The sequence below is a fragment of the Odontesthes bonariensis genome, chromosome 15 (assembly GCF_027942865.1).
Source record: "Odontesthes bonariensis isolate fOdoBon6 chromosome 15, fOdoBon6.hap1, whole genome shotgun sequence".
In the NCBI taxonomy this organism is placed as follows: domain Eukaryota; kingdom Metazoa; phylum Chordata; class Actinopteri; order Atheriniformes; family Atherinopsidae; genus Odontesthes; species Odontesthes bonariensis.
The window spans coordinates 9,226,224-9,246,246 of NC_134520.1; the positions used below are offsets into that span (position 1 = coordinate 9,226,224).

Sequence of the window (20,023 nt, forward strand, 5' to 3'; positions counted from 1 at the left end):
AGGCTTTTGATACGGTTGATCATTTTATATTTTGATAGCTTTTTTATATCGGCCTATGAGAGAAAGCTGTTGAATGGTTCTCAAACTATCGTACTGATAGATTCCAGTGTGTGAGTTTTGGTGGTCAGTGCTCTGATGTTCTGCCTGTTTGTAAGGGTGTTCCTCAGGGCTCTGTACTTGGCAAACTTCTTTTTACCATTTTTATAAACAATCTGGGTAAAGATGTCAATGAAGCCAATTTTTTTATCTATTTGCTGATGACACAATTATTTATTGCAGTGCGTAAACTCTTGTTAAAGCTGTTGACCACTTGCAATGTGCATTTAATGTTGTACAGAAAAGTCTGTCTAACTTGAAACTTGTTCTTAATGCGTAAAAAACTAAGTGCATGAAATTTTCAAATGTCAAGAGTAGGCCATTGAATATTCCTTCAGTGAAACTCATTGAGAAACCCCCCGGATCCCCCCACTGACATGACCGCTGCGGCTACCACATCCAATTCCACCGGGAAAACCTCCGACGGCCCCTCTCCTGCTAAACAGGTGAAAATAGACTTAAGAGCGACAGGGCTTAGTGCCACTGGACTGAAAAAGCTAGTCGCTGTCTATATTGTAGGGGACATATTGTCCATTTCCACTGTAGACTGAATCATTCCGACCAAAAGCGGTGTCAAGCTACCGCAGAGAAAGGCATTTACAGGATACCTTGAGAGAGAATACGACATCAGGGCTCTCAAGTCTCACGCATTGAGCGTGACAGTCACGCTTTTCGGTCTTTTGTCACCTACTCCGGTACTCAGGTTGTGCATCATGTTTTTGGAAAGTAACTAAGTGAAGTAATCAGTAAAGGAACTCATTACTTTTGAAAAATAAGTAATCAGTAAAGTTACTGGATTACTCTCTTGGGTAAGTAATCAGTAATCAGTTACTAATTACTATTTCCAAGTAACTTGACCAACACTGGTACAGACAACTTTAAAATGGGCCTGTAGTTATTTAAAATGGTTGGATCTCCTCCTTTTAACAGAGGTAGAAACAAACAAAAGCAGATTTCCATATATTTGGGATTTCATTGTTTGCTACAGCCAAATTAAAAATATGTGTAAATGGTTCTGCTATAACATCAGCTGCTAGTTTAAAAAAAATAAGGGTCAATAAGATCTGGTCCATGTGTCTTTTTAGTGTTCAGAGCATTCAGTGCTTTAAGTACTTCCTCCACAGTAAACGGCTGAAAACCAAATTGGTGAGTACCATTCACAGTAACATCAGAACAGGGTTTCATAGGCACAGTATGATGGATCACTTAGAAAGCCAGAAGATATAAAATGCTCATTAAAACATTTAACCATATGAAAACAAATAAAAAATAAAAAATTATACATGACATTTGAAGATTGTCCTTTCGTATTTTAAATCGTCCATTTGTACCTTTTTACTGTTACAGTAGGCAAGGCAAGGCAAGTTTATTTGTATAGCACAATTCAACTACAAGGCGATTCAAAGTGCTTTACAGATTCATTAAAGCAGTAGAAATAAAAAGCATGATTTAAATTTTAAACAGAAAAGATAGAAATAAGAACAATAGATAGAATCAGATAAAATCAGTAGTTAAAAGAAAATAAACAGTTTGACCATGAAAACCTGTCGGAACCGTTTTAGGGCTTTCACTGTTTCAGGTGGACATGAATTAGTGAACTCCACGTGCGACCTTGTGTCACATCAGGAACCAACCCACTTAGCCACATACGCTAACGGAAGCTAGTTGAAACCAATCCCTGGCCGGCTCTCACCCTAACCACCAATCAGAGTAGAGCGTCTTCCCACATCGACTCCCGGTCAGCACCCGGTTGCAAGTTAAGAGAAAACGGCCAAACTTGATTCAGAATGGCGAACATATTTCTGAAGACTGTTCGTCACAGCCTGATTACACGGTAAGACCCGCAGCTTTATTTTAGAAGATTCCTTCTCCGCAGGCAGCGTTACTGCGCCTTCTGCAGTGGTGTGTTGCTGTTAGGTATTGTGTAATTGTTGTGATGGTTTTGTGTCACATTGTAATATTGTTATGATTTGGCGCTAAATATATAAAAGTGAATCATTGAATTGATAGTAAAATTGACACAAAAAAAGACACAAGTTAGCTAACTCACGATATATTGATGGCAAATGTGCTAATTTTACGAAACGGAAAAGTTACGCTTTAACTTAAGTATTCAACGGTGCATTTTTTTTTAATGAAGTATTTCCAGTGTGTTTGTGTTTTATTCTTGATGGTGTGTATGTTTGGGCAGGTATTTTTGCCCCCTGTTGTCCCGAACAGGTTTCCAGTCACTCAGCCAGGCTTCCCTCTTCCACTGTCAGACCGCTAAGCTCAACTCCAACAGGACGTCGGTGGTCCGCTGTGGTCGGCAGAAATATGAGCGACTGTACCCCATAATGCTGGTCCGTCCTGACGGCTCCACAATTAACATCAGATACAGGGAGCCCAGACGCATCCTGCTGGTTAGTACAGTAACACTGGAGTTAATGCGACTATCTAGATTGAAGGAAGTTTTGGTATAAATCCTTGTTAGAACTTTGGTCGAGGTGAATACACTCCATTCTGACTTTTTGCAAGGTGTCAGGACACATACTGTCCCTGTCCCATGTTACTGTGTGATACTGTTTGAAATGAATGTGCAACCTAAAGCTGCATCACCAGCACCAGCTTCATTCCATGTCGGCAGGTCTTTCGCTCTATGCCAACCGCCTGCACAGGCATACAATAGTAGGTAGCAAACACCCCCCCCCCCCCCCCCCCCCCCCCCCACCCCATTCCACTTCTGCTTGAAGAATCCCAAACAGAATGTCCTGGATTCAGAAGCTTTTTCATATATAAACAGCAAAGGTATTAGGGTGGAGACTTTTTATGCAGTTGCTGTTCACATGTGTGCACCACAGAGAGTGACGTTAAAGAGGGGCTGTGGAGGAATGGCTGTTTCCAGCGGGCAGGAGGCAGCACGTGATGCAGAGCTGGGAAAATTGCTGCGTTTTCTTTTCGACCCATTGAGAATAGGCTGTTTTTTTTAGTGGCTATAAATACATTTGCTGTCCTTGCCACCATTCTGCAACATCTCTATTATAGTGACTGTTTGAAAGAGCTAGAAATACTTGCAGAGCAGTGAATAAAACCCATTAAACCTTCCATGCTTATGATTGAAAATATGTCATAGAATTTGTGTTTTTGGCCCTCTTGTGCTTGACCATAGTTTTACCATCCATTTTTATTTAAAAAAAAAAAGGGGAGTGAGAGCTACATGTTATCCACCTGCCCAGTGGGCAGAGACACGGCCACAGAGCGACTCTGTTCAGACAGAACTTAAATATTTTAGCCTTGGATTTAAAGTTCCGGTAATATCAAAACTGGTTGAAATCAATTATACCTAAGCTTTAAAATAATTTTTAAAAATTTAATGTGTCGGCAGCATTGTGCCATCCTACATACGTATGATTGAAAAGCAGCTGCTATATATTATAATATCATAATTTCCTTACTCCACACCGTAGATTGTCAGCGTTCTGTAACAGGAGTCGGTGAGTGTGTTTGTTGATGTTTGTGAGCTGATGTGCGCTGCTTTGTGTGTTTTGACAGATGCCCGTAAATCTGTCGTCCCTGTCTGAAGAGGAACGTCGAGCTCGGCAGAAAAAGAGAGAAGTGAAGAAGACCAAAACACAGACGGCAGACCACTACGAAGACGACTTCAAAGTGGACAACTACAGCCATTTGTGGAAGAAGAAATAACTTCTTTTTAAGTCAAATGTGACTGTGGCAACCTGGTTAAAAATGATACTTTAAACTTGTGTTTGTCCATATTCAGAAAGTTAAATGTAATATTTCTAAAATGTGAAGTGGTGACCTGAAAGCTAAAGTAAAGGACATTTTTATTGTTTGGGTGACAGACTGCCAGGTGTGACAGAGTTTTACATTGAAGTTACTTTCCTAGAAATGTTAAGACGCTATTGAACTTTAAACCGCATGTCACCACATGCGGGAGTCGTGGATCTGTTTATGACGACTGTGCTGCCTCAAAGTTCTGTGGTGGAGTCGTTATTCATGTGAGCTAAAAGTCAAATCAAATTTATTTATATAGCACATTTCATGTACAAAACAATTCAAAGTGCTTTACATAAAATAAAAGCATTGCAGCAGGGAGTGTAAGAAGCATTAAAAATACATAAAAGAATATAAAGAGAAACAAATAAAATCATTTAAATGAATTTAAAAACAAGCAACAGTCCAGATAAATTAAATGATACCGTGCAGATTTCATGCATAGCTGCATGAAAAAAAAAAGTTTTTAACCTGGATTTAAAAATGTCTACATTTGGTGAAAGTTTAATCTCCACTGGTATTTGTTCCACTTGTTTGCAGCATAACAGCTAAATGCTGCTTCTCCATGTTTAGTCTGGACTCTGGACTGGACCAGCTGACCTGAGTCCTTGGATCTAAGAGCTCTGCTGGGTTTATATTCTCTGAACATATCACAGATGTATTTTGGGCCTAAACCGTTCTGGGATTTGTAAACCATCAGCAGGCTTCTAAAATCTATTCTGTGACTGACTGGAAGCCAGTGTAAAGATTTTAAAACTGGTGTGATGTGTTCAGATCTCTTAGTTAAAACTCTAGCAGCAGCGTTCTGGATGAGCTGTAAATGTTGAAATCTCGCATATGCTCCCCACTAGTTGTCTTTTATAAAATCTTCTGCTAAATGGATTCAGTACTGAATTGCTGCTGATGGAAATACATGTATGCTGGTTACCAAAATGAAGCATCATTTAGGCTGCATAGATGCACTTTTCATATATGAGCAATAAGCAAAACAGAGACTGAAAACTGAATAACTTGTAGCCATCAGGGAGTAAGCGATAGAAGAAAAACATCTGAAAATGTACAGTTGTTACAGAAGGAACATTTACCTTTTACCAAAGTTTGGAGAAAGTGAAGTTGACTGTAAAATCTGCCCCCTGTATACATAGACCCTGAATTCTAATGTCATTATTCCTATGTTCAAACTGTAGGAACAACCTCTCTTAGGGTAGGGCTGAACTGGACTGTTTTATTAAGGATTTTCATTTAATTCAAGATGAAAACACATCTTCACTTTCAGTTAAAGTGACTGATCAAATTCACTTCACACGACTCCATCTAATTAACACATCCCTGAATGTGTTTTAATTCAGTTACTGCAGATAAGGTCTGCCTTTCTCCCTTTTTCTTTTTTTACCCCTTGTCCTGTCCAGCATTATGGCAGCAGAATTGTAATCTGAATACAGTTTATGCTAAACACATTTGCTATACCAAGGGAAGCTTTATGAATGTAAAGCTCCCCTTGGTGCCCATCAAGTCCTTATTTATTTATTTATTTTTGTTACAATACTTAACATGTGATAGTGCCGAACTGGATCGGGGGACAGAGAGAGAGGGAGAGCGAAGAAGGAAAAAAAAAGGAACAGAAATATGAAGAGGCAAACGTAGAAAACAATGACAAATCAGACACCCAGCTGCTACACCTGTAAAAACAAAACTGAAGACAATCCACGGCTTTTGTGGGGAATCCAGCCTTAGAGGCACAAGGAGCACCTGTAGGCAGACAAGCAGAGGACAAACACACAAACAAACAAAAACAAAAAAAAAGCACAAGCAGCAGCAATCACATGTAATATAACTGTGGATACAGATTACCTTAAACCACAGGACAACACAACAACTGCTTAGCGAGCACTCTCCCTTTTTCTTGATCTCTTCTCTTCTTAATTAGATTTGACCTTTTTAAGCCAAACTAAACTAAATGGACCAGGCCGCCCCAGGGTTCAACACTACCTGACGTATTTTCCCTGTAAATTCACCGTTATTCCCACTCACCACTACATTGTTGCCAAGCCACAAAAACACCCCAGCCCATTGATGAGGATTTTTACCACGCCTTTGCTACACTTCAATTTTCTACATGTTTGTCAGTTGATTTATATTTCATTCGTTCCCCAATCTATAGCAATAGGATATATTTCATAATAATTGGTATAGCTGCAATATCATTTCCCTTTGGGGAGTGATTATGGAATTGAAATATTCTCACTCCAGTGCAGCAGGTGGCGGTAATGCGCCATAAACCAGTTCACCGACCGGTGAAACACTACAGTTTCACGCGAGATATTCAGTGGTGACCTTGCACACTTCACTGATAGAAATGGGGTATTGGGATGTACCAGACGGTACAGATTGTGTGGAGAAAACATGGATCACTACCAAACTGGGCACGGCTTTGGGTAAGTATTAGCAGATTGTGATGATCACTGCAGATAAATGCAGGGCTGTCGAAGATAACCGACCCAATTAATGTTAGCCAATGCTAGCTGGTATCGTAAAGACGAGTACTGCTAAGTAAAATGCGTTCAGATTTAAACATAATTAAGTACACGTTATAAGCTAACATTCATTTACTTTAACTGGGCTGGAGGTGTTTTTTGTTTTTTCGGAGAAACAAGCAGCCAATGTTTGATTATCATCTTCAGTTGCTGGCCTAAGAGATTAGCAACATGCTAACTGGTTGTGTCTCAGTTTCATCATAGTTTGAAGGTTCATCTTTAACGTTATCTGACTACTCTAATAGGATTAAATGAAAACATACTTGTGATGACTCGTATACCTTTACAGAGCCTGCACTTTTACCTGCCAAAGCAGGTCAGACACGGGGTTCCTGCTCCAAATTTCCTTAGAAATTAGTTTGATAAAGTTATCAAAGCAGTTCCTCAATCTCCTGTTCTGTTGTGTGACAGTCTGTACCGTCAGAACATCAGTCCACATATGTTCAGTTATCTAACACCATTATACGGCAAACTTTTGTTTAAGAATGATTCACTTCTTTATCAAATAAAAATTGTTAAACTTCTAAATTTCTAAACCTTTTCCCAAAGATTAAAAAAAAAGTTCCCGAATGCACCAAAAGTCAAGAAAATCCCCTGTTTGGTGTAATTGTGAAGAATACAAGATTTGCTTTAGTATTAAATGTGATCATCATTCATAAATATTTACATTTTGTATACAAAAGTCGATATCTGAAAACTCTTCCTGAACATTTCACAAAGATTTGTTGTTACTAGTAATGGAGAAGATTGTCTTGGTGCTTGGTGGCATATTTCAACTCAACTCAACTTTATTTATAAAGCCCTTTAAAACAGCCGTGGCTGAAACAAAGTGCTGTACAGGAATAACAACACGAAATATAAGGCATAAAACATAAGAACAATGTAATAACAATATTAAAACAATAAAAACAATATGCTGGGTTAAAAGCCAGGGAATAAAAATGGGTTTTAAGATGGGTTTTAAAAATGGACAGTGAAGGGGCTTGTCTGATGTGCAATGGGAGGTCGTTCCACAGTTTAGGACCAGCAGCGGGAAAGGCTCTGTCTCCTCTGAGCTTCCGTTTAGCCCTCGGTACCTCCAGGAGCAGCTGATCAGCTGACCTGAGGCACCGGGCAGGAGCATAAGGATGGAGCAGCTCAGAGAGGTAAGGCGGGGCGAGTCCATTTAAAGATTTAAAAACAAATAAAAGAATCTTAAAATGGACTCTAAAATGCACAGGCAGCCAGTGGAGGGAGGCTAAAATGGGAGTAATGTGCTCCCTCTCACGTGTTCCAGTTAGGAGGCGAGCGGCAGCATTTTGGACTAACGAGACGTGTGAGGGAAGACTGGCTGACTCCAAGATAAAGTGCATTGCAGTAATCCAGCCGAGATGTGATGAAGGCGTGGATTACTGTTTCAAAGTGTGTATGTGCGAGGAAGGGCTTCATCTTTGCCAGCTGCCTAAGATAAAAAAAAAGAAGCTGGGCTTCACTACTGCACATATTTGCCGGTCCAATTTAAAATTACTGTCCATCTTAAAACCCAAGTTTGTGACTTTTGGCTTCCTGTATTGCACCAAGGGGCCCAAGTCAACGGGAGGGGATTTGCAAGAGCCCCTGGGACCAAACACCATCACTTCTCTTATTTTTTCGTTGAATTTTAAAAAGTTATTTGATGAATATTGTTGACAACCCTTTTTTTATTTTTTTTATTTTAATGAATGAATGAATGATTTTTGATTTTATTGATTTATTTATTGTCTTTTTTTTATATTGACACACCAAGTCTGCTAATGGAGAGATTATCTTCTTTACCATGCCATTATGGTATGTTCATCTGTTCTGAATAAACAGAAAAGGTTAGGGCTTCCTTCCCCTGAACCATGCTGGCTCTGTGATAACTTAAAGGGACACTATGTAATTTCTTCCCCCATCTAGTGGTGCAATTTTATTTTGCAAAGTTGAATGAATTTGCTCTCTAGCGCCTCACGTTTTCAAATGTTCGCTGCAACTTCTTGAACTACGGCAAGCGGAATGTGTCAAGATTCAAGAAGCTTCAGACTCAAGGTCCATACAAACAAAAAGAAATCAAGACACACAGTACAAAGGATTATATAACACACATACAACAACACTATGAATACAGATGACAGATAACATGTCAGATAACATAACATCTCCTTTGGTGTGCAAGCAATGCAATTAGTCATATTCCGGGAGTTACCGGAAGTGACGTCGACGCAGAGTTAGCATTAGCCTGCGTTAGCAATAGGAGCATTAGCAGCGGTAAATAAACTCCCGGTAAACTTACAAACTTTCTAATGCCTCGTTTTGTGAGTTAAGAGCCTATGTGTACTACGGCAGAAGTTTGGTAACAATCAATGCATTATTAGTGGGATCATTTACGAGATAAAATCTATTTAGCATTTTTTTTTTTTTTTTAAACTTTATTAGTAAATCAACAAAATAACAGTTTACAAATGTGAGCATAACGCCAAAAAGAAGATATCCAGGGGGAGCATAGGAATAATAATAAAAAGAAGAAGATGATGCACTTACAAAAAGAAAGCTAATGAACACAAAGACATATGTGCCAAGGAATAAAATCTATTTAGCATTAGCGGCTGTAATAAGCCATTTGGCGGAAATGACGTCACAATGACGTCATTTCTGCTTGTAGGCCTGGTGGGGAAATCGCGATTCGAAGTGCTTTATGTCCCTCTCGGCACTTCGTCATTTTTCATAGACCGGAAGGACATGGCAGCCTCCATAGAGCTTACCTGCTCTATGTAGATGCAGACAAGTTATTCTTCACTCAGGAGGATAAGTGAGATTTTTGACAGAGATCATTTTACACCAATGAGGACTAACTTATGTATGAATATGTTGATTTGAGCTAATAAATGACTTAATTTATTACATAGTGTCCCTTTAAGAAAGAAGCTTCATCAGGCTGTTGAAGTGAAAACATTCTGTAATTCAAACATTTCTCTGGGGACGGCTGTGAGGCGACAGTGCTAACTACCACAATGCAAAACTCTTGCATAGAAATATATGATAGAATGTATCTGTTTGTACACAATCTTTACCTCTTTACCTAAAATGGTAGGACGGTAGCCTATTAAATTTCTGTCTAGAGGATGAGTGATCGATGAGTTTATAGTTCAGTCTGTGTGTTTTCTGATGTAAAGCAGCTTACTGTCAGTTTGAAGATAAATAGTTACCAGCTGGGCCAAACCATAAAAAGTCATCAGTAGACTGAGATGCAAGTAGTTAAATAAGATGGAAGTTTCATTGCTGCTGTGTCAGCAATCGTGAAGCGTCTCATTGTGACATCAACTGTGACATCCCACTGACCGGATGTTACTACCATGACGGACCCTGTTTTAGAGTGTACTTTTTAAAGTTGGCTCTGCTTTCACGAGCACACCTGGATTCATTCATTGGTTGACATATTTAGCCCATAAACATCTGTGTGTAAAATGCTGCACTTTCACATCTTTTGCAGAAGTTACAACATTGCGGCTTGTATTATTTTACACGAGGATGCTCCATTTATGCAAACAGTGCACCTGTCGTCATGCTCGTATCATTTTAAAGAGGTAGAACGTGGTTGTAAATGTACACATGTAGCAAATGGTAAATTAATAATCAGACCTGTTTAACTATTAAATCATTCCAGGTCTCAAAGTGGCAAAGTGCACGTTGGATGAGTAGTCACCTGGTGGAGCTGCATCTGGTGTTCATGGAAAATTCTGTATTGAGCAGGAGGCTACCTACCACAGTTACACCCCCCCCCCCCCCAAAAAAAAAAAAACTCTTTAGTCTTTTAGTTGTCTCTTGCACGTCTCATGACATGATTTTTTTTAACTACTGGCTGAGGTCAAACTATTATTAACAATTAGAAATGACTAACATTAACTGTTAACTTGTGAAATTAAGAAATTTTAACTTAAGACATGTTCCACCATTTGATGGAAAAGGAGTGAAACAAAACAACTGCCAGAGAAGTCAGCACTTAAAGATGTGCACGCCTAATTTACTCTGCTCACTCTTACATATGCTGAACATCAATGTAGAATAATTTCTTAAAGTATAACTTCAGAAGTTCAGGTGATCTCAGCCGTACCTGCAGTTGCTCTGTTTCTCTGCTCACTGCTATTTTTCGTTATTTGGCTCTAAAAGAAGTATTGTGGGTTGTTTTGTTTTCCTTTGTTACTACCACGTGTGTTTGCTTGTGTTTCAGGCCTGGTTGGGTCAGCCTATCACATAGTGGCATTCCAGCCTGACTCTGCATTGGCAGCACTACAGAGGGCTACCAACGCCACAGTGACGATGGGTAAATATACTAACATTCTAATATTCACATTTACATCAATGTCTGGGCCTGTTCTTCATTCCCAGGATTTGTTCCTGGTTGGGAAATTTGTTTGGTGCTTCAAAATGAGAATTTGATTTCAACAGCTGGCCAATCGTATGAGATGATGCACATTTGTGAGGTTCTTCCTCCTAAGGGCAGAACACTCCACCACTGAACTCTGCACCCCCCAAACCGCCAGCGGCTCGCTGTGTAACGGCGCTCTGTGACACACCACCCTGTGTCACTTCTCGACATGGTTCAAACGTTGCCGTTTCTGAAAAATTCAGTTTTTTTTTTTTTAAATTGGTACCCACTCCAAGCTAGTTCATCTTGGCTCCCGCCCTGCCTTAGCTCTTCTTCTATAGTGCCCCAGAAGGTCTCACCGTGGTTCTTACCGGCTTTTATGGCAGAGATGTCTCGTATCAAACATATTTGTAAAATGAATGAGAAGAGATTGTTGAGGTTGAGAAATAACTAGAGACGCACAACCCACAAACCTGTCATTAAATCCCAGTTATTGAAAGAGTTATTGAATACGAGTTATAAAGAATTATTGATCTTCAGGTATGAAACCAATTTTAATTAGGGTCTATCCTCATATAATTTTGAACAAACATCTGAATGTGACTGAAAGCATTTTGACAGGAATCTTTTTTTTTTTTTTTTTTTTTAATAAATCCTTTTAGTAATGTAAAAGTAATTATATATATTTTTACAGTTGAAGTTCATGTTAAATCCCACAAAATCATTCAACTCTGCCACTTGCTGACATAAACTGGTACCTGCTTAGTCCTTTTGCTAGTAATGTATAAACTGCAGGAATATTAGGTTAAGTTTAGTGAATGGTAATAATAGGAATATTACCATAGACATACTGTGATGTTATTTCAACTACCATGTGGAACTTACAGTTAAAGAGTTAAAGCCACTGCAGTCCACAGTTTGTGTGGTCAGATGCGGTTTGCAGCACAGAGCCTTCTGTTGGTGCTAAGAACAGCAGTTGATGCATATCATCTGACGCCCTGCAGCTGTACGCCGCCCTGTGGGGTTTTGGCTTTACCACAGGCTGAAAGGTTCTTCTTTTTCATCAATGCATCAGTCAAATCAGACTGATTCCTGGAAAAAATACTGCTGTGGAGGGTCGTCTAATCGTGTTTACATTAAATAAGCAGACTGCTGAGGAGGCTTGATCTTTTGGAGATAATTTGTGAGCATACTTTTTTCATAGAATGGAGAAATCCACCTCAGATCATCAACAGTTGAATCCAGATTAAACATTGGTCTGCATCTGAAAAACATCCTTATTTAGATGATACTGTTTGTCCCAAATCCTGCAAGCCCCCAAGATGATGTTCCTGCTGATTTCATTAGCATAGCTGTTTAGCTTATACCTATGAAGTCCTTGTTGCTTTGACTTTATCTTCAACATTATTCGCTGCAGTATTCTGTAATGAAAGTTTTAGGCAGACATCTTCAGCCTCATCACTGAAAACAAATCCAGACCACAGATTAACATTACCCTCCATATTTTGGTGATGTGATGCATCACTTTGGTGTCACAGGGCCTCCTTTTAGACCTCCCTAAATGCTGAATATGATTGTGTTAAATTGTGACATTTTGAAATGGGTTGCTGTGTCTTGGCAGCCTCCATGGGAGCAATCTTTGGAATGGCAACGTGTCTCAGTGCTCAGGCTCGTGAAGTCCCAGATGACCCTCTGAATTATTTTATCGGGGGCTGTGCCTCAGGGATCTTCCTTGGAGCCAGAAGTAAGTACCAGTCCTGACTGTGTTTGACATGATCGAAGGATACAAAAAGTGGGATGGTCTAATCCCTGGATTCCACTGGATTCCAGAACACCACAGTAATCTTTTCAAATGAAACGCCCTGTACAAACTACCCGGCCACATCCATATCACACATGACCAGAAATCAGGCAGTCAAAGGATTGTAAGAAGATTTTATTGGATAGACGCACATACACACGCGCACACAAAACATCTGTAAGCGATAATTGATTAAATTAATCAACCAACCCACACCCTCTTTCCCAATGATGGGACTCATATCTAGATATTTTTCAGGGTTGTGCAGGTGCAAAAATCCACTGATCAGTTTGTATTTTCATATCTGATTTTGTCCACTTCATCAGATACTAGACCACTGCAAAAAAAAAAAAGAAGTTTAAATGGGCATCTCTACATGTATGACAGCCATTCCAGTGTTTGTTGATTTCCAACACAAGCACCCCTCATTCTACTTAATGAGGTAATCACCTGAACAAAATCGTATTTAATGAGAAAAGGGAAAAAAAAACCCTGCTATGCTCATTTTTCAATAGGTCCACCTGGACAGCAAAAACAGTGCTAGTGCTAGTGGTACCTCAAAAGTAACTGGAATAAAAAAATTACTTTTGACTATGCTAAAAAAAAGTTTGATAGAAAAGTTTTGAGTGACAAAAAGAAGGGTTCGATTCTGGCTTTACTGGCAGAGGGATACAGTGAGCGTCAGGTTCCTTCCATCGTTGAAATTTCTAAGACGGCTGTTCATGAGAACAAGACAACGATGCTACAGACTGGCAGAGGGCAGAAACGAGTCTCCACTGACCCGAATGACATGTCAACTCATTCAAATGTCACTCAGCAACCGTGGGATGACATCAAGTGACCTACAAAAAGAATAGCAAATGGCAGCTGGGGTGAAGTGTGCAGCGAAAACGGTTTGAAACAGGCTCCTAGGAGTCGTGTAAAGCTAGAAAAAAAGCTCTTCTTCAATGAGAAGCAAAGAAGCGCCAGCATGAGTTTTGCAAAAGACCATAAGGATTGGACCACAGAGGATTGGATTAACATCTGACTATGAGTCCAAGTTTCAGCTTTGCCCAACATCTGGTTGTCTAACGGTCAGACGGTAACCTGGAGGCCTGCAAGCCACAGTGAAATGTGGAGGAACTGACACCCTGGCCTGCCATTCCACAGGCATTGTCTAAGACCTCAAGACGACGTTGAAGAGGTGTGTCAGCCAAGACAGCCCCTTCATGTCCAGAGCCTTTAGCATCTCAGGGTAAATCTCATCCACGCCTGGCGCTTTACTGCCGGGAAGCTTTTTAACTCTTTAACCCTAACAACTTCTGCCAAGGTGATGGACGACACCTTAAGATGGCGATTCTACGGAGGGATGTTGAATTCTAATGAAGTCAAAATTGTTTACACAGCATCTAACATCATTATTCATCATGACCCATCCCGTCAAATTCTTAGTCTTTGATATCATTTATTTTAATGGTCTAAAACATCAAATCCGTCTGGTTTTGCGTTTTTATTTTTATTTATAATGTCCATGGAAAAACAATCAGTAAAATATATCGGCTCCGACTACTATAAGATTTTCCTAAAGTGAAATGCAAACTAGTTTCACATTGACATTTAACTCATTTCTATACATGAACCAAAGTAATTCACAGTATTTAGTTATCACCCAGTATTTGCTTCCTTCAGGTGGGAGGGTGTTGTAGTAGATAAGGTTTTGATATACTGGTGCAGATCTTTCTCTGCTGGGTTTACAGACAGACAGGGGAACATTCAAAGATGTTGTATCTATGTTACCCAATGCCCTGAAAATATCCAAGTAGATCAATCTGATCAAATGCTCCATTATCACAGAATTACACTAAATGCTGTGTTTTGTGTTTTTCTATCCCCAGCCCACAGTGCTATGACTGGTACGTCGGCTTGCCTGGGACTGGGAACACTGGCCTTTTTCACAAAAGTTGGCAAAATGGAGGGATGGAAAATAGCTGGACCTCCGAAACTATAGGAGGAGGGTGACTGTAAGATTAAATGTATGTTGTAAAAAGACTTAATGTAATAAAGTTCAAAACAAACTCTTGTCGATATGCTTTGTCTATATGTTTCCATGTCAAGTTCTGTATAAAATACAAAATCCTACTCCTCACTTACAAGTCCCTCCATGGCCTGCTTAATGGGAGGTGGTGCTCCAATGAAGGTATTGAATATTAAATTCATTCAATAGTAAGAACGCTGCAACATTCATACCAAAGTTCAGACAAATTCTGCTGCACTCTTTAAAATGTAACCCATTGGAATTTAATCAATGCAATTTAAGGGAAAATAATATTTTATTCTCAAGATAGAAGCTGTAATCACTTTTTGGCACAACACCCGCAGATGAGCCCACGATCAACAGTAAATCATCTGCAAACACTCATCTATTTTATAGAATATAAAAACTAATTATAACAATTCCACATTTCACTTTACTAAATAGGACTATTTTTTTAGATTTTTCAAGTTGCCAGTTTCTTTTCTTTTACATAAAATGCCCCCAAAGATTAAGTTGTCTATAATCCAAAAAAAAAAAAGAATAACATCGAGGGTGGGTGAAACATTTTGCAAACCACTGTGTCATAATCCAAGTTTACTATAAAGAAAAGTCCTCACGAGCAAATACAGAAAGGTTCATCACAAGCTGCGAACAATTAGAAATCAGAAAGGCTAAATTAGACAAACTCTAAACACAGAGTAATTCTGGAACGGCATTCTTTCGAATGATGAAACTAAGCTTAGTCTGTATCAGAGCATGCGGACGGAGCGGAGCGTGCAAAATGTAGTCCGAGCGTGGAGCGAGTTTTTATCAAATGGCCGGAGCGACATTCTTACCGCTCAGCTCTGGTCTGTATCAGAATGACAAAACAAAAGAAGTCTGGAGAAGTTTTGGAATGGCTAGAAAACCTGAAGCTACAACGTCCTCTGTGAAACATCTGGAGGCAGTGTAGTGGCACTGGGTGTCTTGTGTTTATTGACAATATAAAGAAGACAAAAGTAGCAGTTGAACTGTAAACTATATCTTTACCTGCCACACAGTACAGATGGACTATCGCCCAAAACAGGAACAATACCCAGGAATGCAACCCAGAAGGTTAACTTCCAGACGTCAAGCAATTTTTGCCACTTTTAACAAAGAAAGGGGGAAAAGACTTAAGAACACTCTAATATTAAAGCGCTTGAAGCCTGTATTCATAAGTAGAAATGTTTTTGTGAACAGTCCATCACTGCATGACATCATATTTACTTTTACTGTAAAATGAAAAAACAGAAATGCTTCAGGATGTTCAGAGAGGCTGAAACTGCTTGTTGAAAATGAAACATGATCATAAGGATAGTTCTTATAAAAAGACAAGAATGCATTACAGAATATGGAGAAAAAGCTTGAAATGCACTCCAGGACGGGGGAACTTAATAATGACCGTTGACTACCTGAATGTAGATCCAGCTCTGGGCATACACTGGGTTACCTGGAAAGCTGAGGGAGTTTGGGAACAGGATTGATTCTGCTCATGATGCTGGATGTTACACAGCAACACAGAATACATTCACGCAATTCTGTGTACTCAGTGTCAGGGCCTCAGCTCCTCTGCATGACTTTGATAAACAACAAACACAGCATTTCATCTGATACTCTCCCTTGATTGCAATCAGAAACACTGGAGAAATCAAGTATACACAACATTATTCTTATATTTGAACACATTCTCATATCTCAAAGGTAATAAATCAATGAACCAAAAAAAGAAAACTCTCTTCGCTCATTCCTGAAAGCTGCAGACACAGCTTCACATTTTCACCCACAAGAGCAGAATGAGGCGCTTTGAAGGCAGCGTGAGACATACAAAGTATTCCGGGGGAATTATTTAATATTACGCAAAATGCGCCGAGAATGACTGCTTTTCATAGCAGCCAAAGCGGTCTCCAGTGTGGAGATCAGGTATAGGAGGGTGCTGGGATCAGTCTGGAGAACCCTGCTGCTGCTGCTGCTGCTGCTGTCACAGCTCTGCTTCAGGAGCAAACGCATGCTCACTATGGGAATGACCTGCTGTCTGACTGACCGGCTCGCCAACTGGATGAAGAAATGAGCAAAGTAACAGAGAAACACAGCTGAAAAAATATTACAATTCCAACACTGAGGAATGAAACCTTTACAGCTTGCAGTGCCAAACAGAGCACAGCTCATCAGTGTTAACCAGTCTGCTGTGTGAAAGTCTTCCTCTCCATGTTCCTGCAAACTTATTAGAGCCTAGATGCTGTCTCATATCAAATATCAGTCTTTACAAAAACAGGTCTGACAGTGGAAACTGAATTCAATGGTTGTTTCAAACGATCAACACACTAACATACAACCGTCCTCACCTGTACATCCAGTCTCCACTCCAGATTGTGGTAGGTCGGCTGAGGGGGCAGCAGCTGGCTCAGGGTGCTGCGGATCTGAGTGTGGTGCTGCAGGTAGAGCTGCAGCAGAGGAGCACAATGAGGTGTCCATCATACGCACAGAGGTTATACCGTCTCCTAATATTAGAACACGTTAAAACTCACCTGCAACAGGGTCTGATTAAGCTCTTCCCCAAAGCCCAGAACCAACACCGAGTCCATGAAGTCCACTTCAGAGATCTACACACACACACACACACACAGGTGAACCCTTCCATCTCAGATAATAGGGATTCACTTTGAGTTCATTTTAGGGCTGGGCGAGTTAACTCGTTATTATCGCGCTAACTGGTTAGTTATTTAACGCCGATGAATATTTTATCGCGCATTAACGCAGGTTTTATTATTTATCTTCCTTTGTAAAGTCTGTTGCTGTCCTCGGTCTCTGTGCGAAGCTGACGGAGCTAACCGGCGCTACTTCCTGTTTTACTTGTTTCAACATAAAAGCACGTATTTCAAAATCAATTTGAAAAAAAAAAACTCCTGCATTTACAGCCAAGTTGAATTGTCTTCTCAGCGTAGTAGTTCCAGCCTAAAATATCACTTAAAGGCAAAACACACAACTGATAGCAGCAAGTCATTCAAGGAAACAGACAGTGGAGCGAGGCTTCTACATAAAGATGCTGATGTTAAAAGTGTGTTTGCACAACAAATGTTATGGCACTTTCATTCATATGGCAGCACATTTAAAATAAACCTAAATGCTAAAAGCTATACACTACTTTTGGATTCATTTTTGGATTTTGCGTACAAATGTGATTAATCGCGATTAATCAGGGAAATCATGTCATGTTTTAATTAGATTAAAAATTTTAATCGTTGCCCAGCCCTAGTTCCTTTGTTTGAGACTGAGGTTCTTGCTACACGTCCCACAACATGACACGACGTGTTTGTGAAACAGCTGGCGAGCGTGCACAGCGAAACTGCCACTGATGTGTGGGATTAATCCTAATCTTTATCAATGACAGTTATCAGGCGGTGTGTGTTGTACTCACCTTGTGTTTGGAGCTCTCTGTCATGAGGAACATTAGGCCTTCCACTCCACACTGTACCATTTCCACAGGAACAGACAGCTTCCCTGCAAGCAGTGACACCCAATGAACCTACTGTCCTGGCAGGAGGCAGGTGAGTGTGTCGAGACTTCAGGAGGGACAAAATGTCCTTATAACCGACTCAGGTGTGTACACTCTGTGTCCATTTTATTATGTCCACTGGTTGAAGCTGACTAAAACAGCCACACTTGCCTTCACAAAATGTTTAAGTTTGAATTTAATGAGATACGATTCAACTTTCTAATCATTGTGGGAAATAAATAAATATACTCCACATAGCTGCAACCCAAGACTGATGTTCCCTCGTGAGGTTTGGAACCAGACACAGCAGTCAACTGCTTGGAAAGATGAAACAGAGTCTTACTGGCTGCGCCTTCATAGATCTTGGGACTAGTTCCTTTCCTCAGGAATTCCAGCGCTATGTGACCAAACTCTGCAACCACTGAGGAAAAGAAGAAGAAAGAAAAAGGCCTCGTCACACAGAGCTAAGCTGCTCAGCGGAGCAGACGCCATCATTTTCCTGTCCAAAAGAGATCGAACATAAAACAAAGGAAAATTGTGATATTGTGATCGCACAAAATACATGTAGTTTTTTTTTGCACGGAAGCAAGAAGTTTTTTGGTGGCTGCAGCTGAAGCAGACACAGTCTCAGCCCTGCTGGCACATCATTGCTTAAATATAATAAAGCAAAGTGACCTTTGGGTGTCTCATGTCTTCATTTTAAAAAAGACAAAACTACAAGCCGTCTTTGGAAAGAACACAAAATAACACAGTCAATAACACACACCAGTCATGTCTTCATTTGGATTTCTTTGTTACAAGAGTTGTCTGAAAGAAGTCTTGTTCCCAGTTACATGAGGTTGAGATGAGCCTGGGGCTGCGTGACTCTGCCTGTAGCGTCAGGGTTGATGACCATGCTGTTTTGTATGGGGGGGGGTTCTACACTTGTCCTACCTGAGCAGGTTGCTGTGTGCAGGGACAGCAGGGGAACATGCAGGTGCAGTATAACCACTGTGTACCGTCCCTCTTATACAAACACTATTCTCTGTTTTTTACAGTACTTGTTAAATAGAGAGATACTTTATTAATCCTGAGGGAAATTCAAAAGCTTCCATCTTTATTGCTTTACCTACTCATGATGAATTATCACGTCATCATTCAATTCAACCAGAAATAAAATAATCGTTTTTCTGTTTGTTCTCTCTACTATTTTTCCTTCAATAAAACTTGAAAAAAGGATGTTTACTACTTCTTGTTATATTGATTAAACAAACTCACCAAAACAATAACTTGAATAAAAACTATTTGGCATATTCTGTGCTATTTAAGGCAGTGTAAAGTATTAACCCCAGCCGCCCCCATTTCTTTCTATATTTCATGTGAAAAAAAAATTTGTTTCAGTGATTTATTGAAACATCAAAAATAAATACAGAATATAAGGCAGTAACAGAGTTTGTACAATTCTAAGGAGCATGAAAGTCAATACTTGGTCCTTTATTCTTCTCTTAGATGAGCTCTCTGTCCTTTCTTTAAGTAGGAGGTGATGTGTCCCGTGTTCCTAATCAGCTGACAGTCCCACAGAGGAGGACCCCCGAGCCCCCCTCAGACTGCTCACTCACCGGAAGCATCGACCTTCTGCAGGAAGGAAAGGTGTTCTTTATGGTCCTCAGTCAAAACCAACAGCATCTTCAGCAACAGCGTCCAGAACCACCCAAGGGCTCAAACAGTCAGGTAGAAACATCCGTCAAACCCGGAACGCCAGCCGAGCTGTCCTTCTTCTGTGGTACTGTACAGCGATCTCCTTCGGAATTACTGCATACCTCCCCCTTGAGGCCGAAATGGTGAACTACTTGCCTGTTTTCTCTGGAGAGTCCAGGGGATCACAAAAAAATCTTAGTGGCGATGGTCTTGGTGGTAAAATTAAGATAAAATTAAAAAAAAAAAACTATTG

General features: G+C 40.0%; 3 protein-coding genes across 3 annotated transcripts; 2 read left to right on the forward strand and 1 right to left on the reverse strand.

Moving 5' to 3' along the window:
* The first annotated feature begins 1,776 nt into the window (after window positions 1-1,776).
* mrpl55 (mitochondrial ribosomal protein L55) lies at window positions 1,777-3,937 on the forward strand. The gene is made up of 3 exons (XM_075484951.1): window positions 1,777-1,930; window positions 2,288-2,498; window positions 3,628-3,937. Exons 1-3 carry the CDS (start codon window positions 1,884-1,886, stop codon window positions 3,775-3,777), a joined length of 408 nt encoding a protein of 135 aa, XP_075341066.1. The 5' UTR covers window positions 1,777-1,883; the 3' UTR covers window positions 3,778-3,937.
* Window positions 3,938-6,155: 2,218 nt separating this feature from the next.
* On the forward strand, window positions 6,156-14,619 carry ndufa11 (NADH:ubiquinone oxidoreductase subunit A11). The gene is made up of 4 exons (XM_075484946.1): window positions 6,156-6,302; window positions 10,627-10,719; window positions 12,386-12,508; window positions 14,440-14,619. Exons 1-4 carry the CDS (start codon window positions 6,224-6,226, stop codon window positions 14,550-14,552), a joined length of 408 nt encoding a protein of 135 aa, XP_075341061.1. The 5' UTR covers window positions 6,156-6,223; the 3' UTR covers window positions 14,553-14,619.
* Window positions 14,620-14,855: 236 nt separating this feature from the next.
* On the reverse strand, window positions 14,856-19,856 carry commd2 (COMM domain containing 2). Its single transcript, XM_075484945.1, has 6 exons — window positions 19,692-19,856; window positions 18,437-18,514; window positions 18,016-18,098; window positions 17,126-17,200; window positions 16,943-17,041; window positions 14,856-16,652 (listed from the first exon to the last, which is right to left on the reverse strand). Exons 1-6 carry the CDS (start codon window positions 19,756-19,758, stop codon window positions 16,443-16,445), a joined length of 612 nt encoding a protein of 203 aa, XP_075341060.1. The 5' UTR covers window positions 19,759-19,856; the 3' UTR covers window positions 14,856-16,442.
* Window positions 19,857-20,023: the final 167 nt, after the last annotated feature.